The following is a 7,834-nucleotide window of genomic DNA, read 5'->3' on the forward strand; positions in this document are numbered from 1 at the left end:
AAAAATAAGAAGGGTTCTGACTTTCGATCGTTGTTGAGAGTCGGGAGTGGACTCATGATGGTTCGAAACTAGACCAATCTGGATGATGGGAACTAGACCAGAGCTTGGTGACTTGGTGCCCTTTCCCCTCTCCCTTTTTCTCTCCATTACGGACTTCAAGTACTATTACAGTTACTACTGTTAAAAAAAGGGTTAATTAGTTAAGTTTTGTATTGAGCAGTACCATCTGAAAATCCTTCAACCCTTCTGCTAGCTAGTTGTGCAATTGACAATAAATTACCCAATACTTCTAATTATTTTGCTAATTATTTTGCAATGCTTATTGATTCATCATTTGCGAAGTGCAAATCGCTAGTCTTGTACAAGACGATAAAATATTTTCTTATCGTGTCGTAAAGAAAGTAGTACGTTGAATCCCATCACGTTCAAAACACCGGTGAACCTGATGGCGAACAGTTCACCAGATTCACGATGCTGTTCCAGTAATTCTTGTTCTCTTCGAGATTGCTGCAGCAAGTTCCGGCGACAATACCTGAGTTTCCGCCTGTGATGGACGGGTATAGTTGATTAGAATTGTCGAACAACATATCACCAAACCCTGCTTCCATAAAATTTGGAAGCAGGATTGTTTCATTTCCAGTAGCCATGAAGTCATCATCTGTGGAACATCCCAAGCCCTGAAGCTGCAATAGTTCAATGTCCATTCTTTCCTTTGGATCCTGAAAATCATTTGTTGGAATTTCCAAGTCAGCCCCTGCTTTCATAATCATGCAGGCTTCACCTGCATTGGAAATTTATCCAGTGTTAGAGCAAGTCCAACCGTACGTGCCATGATAGCTTTGACATGGCCATTATGGACTGCGACACCGTCAAAACGCCAATGTAGCATCTGTACTCGTTTGGCACCATTCGACGTATACAATCTCAAAACCTACGCTCACCGCTCTGTTTCATCACTCAACATCTCACTATCCGTCTCGACAATCAATAGTTTGAATTTTAAAATAACTCTTCCCTAGAAGAGTTTTTAAAATTCGGACCATCTAAAAATAACGGTAAGATTGAGAGTGGTAGGGGGAGTGGCAAAAGTTGAGCGGTCAACGTAGACGCTCTTTTTTTCCTTGTTTTGCTGGGGTATGTCCCTTCGAGGTTGTACACGTTTTGAGCTTCTTAAATGGAAATTACTTATCAAAAAACAAAAAAAAAAAAAAACAAAAATATTGCAATCGTGGTATTTTTGACATTATGAGCCTAAGCTATGCTATTAGAGTTCTAACTTGAAAAAGAATGACCAAAAAAATGTCACATAATTATGTGTTATCTATAGTTCGATAGAGAGCAATTCTTTTCTATTTTGATAACTTAGGTTTCCGGGAAATAGATATAGAGGTTAATTCTTTATATATGATGAGATGACATTACCTTTTTTTGAGAAGTCTAATGAGGATGTAAGAAAGTCAAGAGAACTGCTAGTGGCCGCAAAGGTACGGACCGCAAAGTCATTATATTTTGGTGCTTTTAGCCATGATCCCTTCCAAGCTGTTAGAACATCCAAACAAATTGGTTGAAGAGGCAGAGGCGGCAGTGGTCCAGTAGTTGTCGCTTCGTAAACGAGTTCAGCTGAACCCAAGGAGTCGAGTTGTGTTTGAAAAGGGTTGGGGACTTGTAGCTTGGGCTCCCGAATGAGTCGGGCTTCGGCTTCAAGTCGTGCACCCTCCCACTGAGCCATGTGTTTGAGGTTGGCGGCGTCCTTCAACTGGTCAGGGCTGAGGGCATGGCTCTTCTGCTTGTGAGTCACTGGATCAATTCCCATCTTGGTTAACCTCTTTTTGAGGTGTGTGTTCCAGTGGTTCTTGATGTCGTTATCGGTTCTCTTCGATAAGTGAGCTGCTATGATTGACCATCTAAATCAAATTAACCATATCAGTGACAAGTACGATAAAAGAAAATATATTATTTTAGGATGATGCTACGGTGTCCCCGGTCATTTTGGGGACACCGTAACTTTTGGCATAACTGACCATTAAAAACATAACAAAAATCAGTGATGTGAATAACCAAAACCTTACAGAGGCATAACCCTCAAAATTATTTTTGGGGATTTTGGGGGTTATGCCTTTGTAAGGTTTTGGTTATACACATCACTGATTTTTGTAATATTTTTAATGGTCGATTATGTCAAAAGTTACGGTGTCCCCAAACAGTGGATGGACACCGTAGCATTTCCCATTATTTTAACACACAACTTCAGCAATCAGACGACAGTGGCATGCATAATTATGGTTATGGTAGCAAGCGTGAGATTTTTGATTATGTACATCAACAGATATACAATGTTGTACACATTATATACAGTACATTTTATTTCTTTATATAAGCCGGTTTATTTGATCGGAAATCAATATCAGATTGGATTAAGGAATATATATTATATCAGTCCATATCTACTAATGGCGCCCTTAACTTGTGCCCTTAACTTGTTAAGTTAAGAATCTCATCAATTTGACAATGTTTTTTTATCAAATTTTGATGATTCGAACCGTTTGTATTTGATCCGAGCAGTTTTTCATAATAACGTTAGAAATGTATTTTTATGAAAAACTGTTCGGATTAAGCTATTCCCGGTCATATTTTTCGCCGATTTCTCGCATGTATTCTAAAAATCAAGTTTTGCACACCTTTAATGGTTCGAATCATCTAAATTTGATAAGAAAAGGGGAAGTCATTAACTTAACAAGTTAAGAAACGTCCATAGTAGAAGCTTGGTGTGTATATGTATGTGTACACACACACACTTCCCTTCACCTAAGGTCGATCTCAATTAAGTTAAGTGCGGACGTCGCTTATAAGCCGTTGGATCTCATCCAACGGCTCTGATAAAAGGGGAGAACTCGCGGGTAAAATAGCACCGTGGGTCAGGTAAAATTGGTCTCGGGTCAGTCCGGTTCCCACACGCGGATTCTTTTGTTCCCAGCTTCCAGTGGACGCTTTGCTTCAAATAGAGAGAGAGAAGAGGGTGATTGAGGCCGATGAGCGACGACGACGAACAAACCGACGAAGAACAAATCAACTGCGAATACCACGAAGGGGTCTCTCTCTCTCGATTTTCCCCTAGACAAGCAGAAACCCTAACTCGATTTTTTTTTCTCTAGTAATACAAGATACACAAAGCTATCTCTCAATCTTGTGAAGGAAAACACGAAAGACTATCGGATTAGGGCTCAATTTCAAGGTATCTTATTTTCTTTTTGAATAAAAGAAATCCAAAAAAAGTAGAGTAAGATACCTTAAAATGGAGCCCTAATCCGGTGATCTTTTATGGACTCTTATGGCTATATCGATGTTACTAGCTTTTAAAAGTCAGAAAGTCTACGGTTACTGATTGGGAAATCCTGATCGGAATCCCGATGTCCCGCTGGACACTCTCCGGCCACCGGATGGTCGATCCGATCCGTTCAATAATTCTATAAAAAAAACCGAGTGGGCACGTGCGAAAATAAATGGCATCCGACGTGTGTAAGTGGCCGATCCAAGCACTCCTTTTTTGGCCGATCCAAACACTCCGTTTTTGGCCGATCCAAACACAAAAATGGAGTACTTGGATCGGCCACTTACACACGTCGGATGCCATTTATTCTCATGCAAACCCACTTGGTTTTTTTTTATAGAATTATTGGACGGATCGGATTGGCCGTTCGGTGGCCGGAGCGTGCCCGGCGGGGCGTCGGGATTCCGATCGGGCTTTCCCAATCGGTCACCGTAGACTTACTCCTGAAAAGTTGCCTTCTTATTTCCGTACGAGGTGCCTTCTGACACTGGTTGGCCATGCATGTGGGTGTAAATTATTTTGTACTCGAGAAAAGGGAAAATACATTTTTGGGGGGGTGAGAACTGCATTTAAATCCTAGAAAGTAGAAAGCCTAGGATCACCCCTGACCGCTGTATTTACACCCCTCTTTCCAACCGCTTCACGTGGGGCTCACTTTCAGCCCTAAAAAATACTGAAAAATGTTCATAAATTTAAAAAATATTTTTTTAAAATTTTGTAAAAAATTAGCTCAATCACATATTTGTAGGTATGTTTCCTAAATTCGAAGTACGAAATTGCGATTGAGCTAATTTTTTACATGATTTTACAAAAAATATTTTAAAATTTATGGATATTTTTTATATTTTTGCGAGGTCTCGAGTGAACCCTGGAAAAGAAGAGTGGGAATGGAGGGGTGATCGTATATGGCAAATTGATTGTGAGAAAACAACAAGTGCTCTTTCATGAGGTTGCAGGTTCCACAGAAGCTAAATATTTCAAATCTTGTGGCCATTGGAGGTTATTCCCAGTCGTTACTTTCAGAGCCCGAAATTAATTAAGATGCGCGCAAATTGATCCAACATCTGATTGTGTATAAAGAAAAAAAGGTACCATCACTAGCAGTGTTTGTTTTTTTCTTTTTTGCTTTCTATAGTCACCTGTTTCCGAGAAGAGCGTGGAGTTGGATGATGGTTTGTTCTTCCTGCAAACTGAACTTGCCTCTCTTGATATCAGGTCTGAGGTAATTCTTCCACCTCAATCTGCAACTCTTTCCGCATCTCTGGAGGCCTGTTTAATCAAACCCACCAAAATTTCACTACCAAATGAAATAAGTTAGACCAACTGCACCAAAATAGTACTCCTACTACTCACATTTGAGTATATTCAAGTCCTTACTTCTGATCGACGGACAAGACTACTAAGTTAGGAAACAGAAAGTCTACTACTACAGACAAAAAATCTGTACGAATGGATACAAATTTCTTTTTGGGCCCATGTTGAGTATAAAAAAATTATCGGAGTCGCTCATTTTCTTTAAAATACTTTTCTTATGGTCCCTACAAAAATAAGCTTAATCCGGTATCGGTAAGAGTATTTTCGAAACATCCAAACTTTGTTCTATAAAATCATTTTTTTGAAACCCAAAATGGACTCAAAAAAGAGTTTGTACCCACTGGTATAGATTTTTTGTCTGTGTACGAGTAGCACCGTTGGTTAGGAAATGACATGTCTGACTCTGATGGAAGTTAAAATAAATTACAATACAATCATTTTATTTGGTTCAACTCTCATCTCATCTCATTTTTCTCTTTATATGTTTCTCAATACATTTTTCTCTTTATCTCTTTCCATTCATTACTACTCATTACATCAAAACTAACTTTCAAAATGTCGAACCAAACAAGGTGAGTCTTTGTTCATGCAGAGTCTACACGGGATGACATGGCAGAATTATAAACCAATCATAGAGATACCAGCTTCTGCGGGGAGAGCACTCCAGCTTCCGGGACCGTATTGTTCAATGTAAGCCAAAAGCTTGTGGTCTTCTTGAGGTGTCCATGGCCCTTTCTTCAATCCCACCTTCTCACAGCAAGGTGGCCTGCCCATCCTAGAGAGAGAGAGAGAGAGAGAGATGTTTTCCTTGTTTCTTTGTCTGTTCTCTTTTAAGCGAAGTAAAGATTGGAGGATGTGATGGGGATAGTTTGAAAGGCACATCGCATTTTATGAAGGTGGAATATTGGACCATTTAGTGGGATACTCCTCTATGGATGTACTAGTAGTACAAAATTTGTTGGATTTATTTACTCTATATTGATTTTCCTAATGCAAATTTCACTGACCTCCCCTAAGGTTTCTAACATGAACCTTGAGGTTTTTGAAATGACACTACCCTTTCCTTCTTTACCTGACAATACCAATGGATCCCCCTCCATTACCAGCACGTTAGAAAATGGATGGAGAAGGTGATGTCATTGTACTATACGTTTTATAATATCTATACTATCCTCACCAGAATCTTTATCCTTCTCATTTATAAAATATAAAATATAAACATCACTATATTTTATGCTCGTTTTACTTTGAGTTTTTGTCCTTATTTAAAGAGATTCACATTTGTTAATTTTCTGTCAAACTTTTGTGAATTATTGGTTCGTCTAGATAAAAGGAATTGAAAAAGTAAAAATTTAAGACTTTTACCAAATATTTTGAGAAATTCAATATTTTGGATAAAAGTAATAATTTTATACTCTTTTGATTCCTCTCATTGAGAAAAATCAATAATCCTCAAAAATTTAATGCAAAATTAGAAAATACGAAAAAAAAATCCAAATATGATCAAAAATAAAAAAGCATAAAAATCTCACAAACAAGCCCGCACAAAAAATTCGAATATGAACAAAATTAAGACTAAAAAGCCTAAAAATCCCACAAACAAACCCCGTAAAAACCAAAAAGCCTAAAAATTCTACAAACAAGCCCGTACCCTCCGTTGCTAGCAGTTTAGAAAATGTATGTATTTTTGCACATGTATATTTTCTAACAAATATGAATCCTTTTAAATAAGGGCAAAATCTCAAAGTAAAACGAATACAAAGTATAATGACGTTTGTATTTTATATTTTATAAATAAGAGGGATAAAAAGTCTGGTGAGGTTAATATAAGTATTGTAAAAAGTATAGTACAATGACATTACATTCTCCATCCATTTTCTAACGTGCTGGTAACCGGGGGGGGGGGGGGGGGGGGGGTCCCTTGGTTTTGTCAGGTAAAGGAGGGGAGGACAGTGTCATTTCAGAAACCTCAAGGGAGGTTTCTCTTCATGGCAGAAACCTCAAGGGAGGTCAGTGAAATTTGCCCATTTTTGGCTGAGGACGTTGTACCGAAAATTGCTACTCCCGCCCCCCCGTGCCCGGCCCGGCCCGGCCCCACCTCCCTTTTCCCAATTTGCCCCCCCCCCCTCCCCCCCCCCCCCTCCCCCCCCCCCCCTCTCTCTCTCTCTCCCTTTTCTTTCTTTCTTTCCTTTCGGTTTCCTTTTTTTTTTTTTCCCTTTTCTTTTCAATTTGGTTTTTTTTTTTCATTTTATTTCATTTTCTTTCTTTTCGGTTTGAATTTTTTTTTCTCTTTAATATTTGGTTCAAGTCTAATTCTAGGCTTTGTAAAATAATTAAGAGAAAAAAAATGTTTCAATTGATCATGTTTATACAACTGTTTTATTTTTCTTTTTTTGTCCTTTATAGATTAAAAAATATAGTTACGAAAATAACGATCATTTAGGATGAAAGGCCTTGGAGCCAAAAATTTATTACGATCATTTAGGATGAAATGATCAGAAAAATAACATCTTTGCACTGTTTCAAAAGGATTGAAAATTGAAACACTTATTTTCGTAACTATATTTTTTAATCTATAAAGAATAAAAAAATAAAAATAAAACAGTTGTATAAACATGATCAATTGAAACACTTTTTTTTCTTTCAATTACTTTACAAAGCCTAGGATTTGACTTGAACCTATCATTAAAGAAAAAAAATTCAAACTAGAAAGAAAGAAAAAGAAATAAAATGAAAAAAAAAATCAAACTGGAAAGAAAAGGAAAAAAAAAAGAAAGAAGAAAACTGTAAAGAAAGAAAGAAAGAAAAGGAAGAGAGAGAGAGAGAGAGAGAGAGAGAGAGGGGGGGGCGGGGGTAATTCCGGGAAAGAGTGGTGGGGCCGGGGGGTGTGTGGGGGGGGGGGGGAGGTGGGGCCGGGGGGTGTGTCGGGGGGGGGAAAAAGCAGCCCTCCGTTGTACCCTTTAATTAATTTCCCGGAAAAAGGCTGCTACTAGGTAGGTCTGTCAGTGAATTACTGCTAGTAGGGTCCGGTCATAAATGTTTCCTGAGCATGTACATTAGTGTATAGACAAAAATACTAGTCAACGTTTACCAAAAAAAAAAAAATTCAAGTCAACAATATACAATTTTTCATTTTATATAGTCATATCTCTTTCAACCCTACATCAATATTATTTATTTTACATGTTATGT

At 38.1% G+C, this 7,834-nt stretch overlaps 1 protein-coding gene across 1 annotated transcript; it reads right to left on the minus strand.

Moving 5' to 3' along the window:
• Positions 1 to 404: 404 nt before the first annotated feature.
• On the minus strand, positions 405 to 5,496 carry LOC131310465 (transcription factor MYB16-like). Its single transcript, XM_058337488.1, has 4 exons — positions 5,284 to 5,496; positions 4,468 to 4,597; positions 1,423 to 1,904; positions 405 to 781 (listed from the first exon to the last, which is right to left on the minus strand). The coding sequence occupies exons 1-4, from the start codon at positions 5,414 to 5,416 to the stop codon at positions 426 to 428; spliced, it is 1,101 nt and encodes a 366-aa protein (XP_058193471.1). The 5' UTR covers positions 5,417 to 5,496; the 3' UTR covers positions 405 to 425.
• Between the last annotated feature and the right edge of the window lie 2,338 nt (positions 5,497 to 7,834).

Source organism: Rhododendron vialii, chromosome 12a, assembly GCF_030253575.1.
Source record: "Rhododendron vialii isolate Sample 1 chromosome 12a, ASM3025357v1".
Classification (NCBI taxonomy): Eukaryota; Viridiplantae; Streptophyta; class Magnoliopsida; order Ericales; family Ericaceae; genus Rhododendron; species Rhododendron vialii.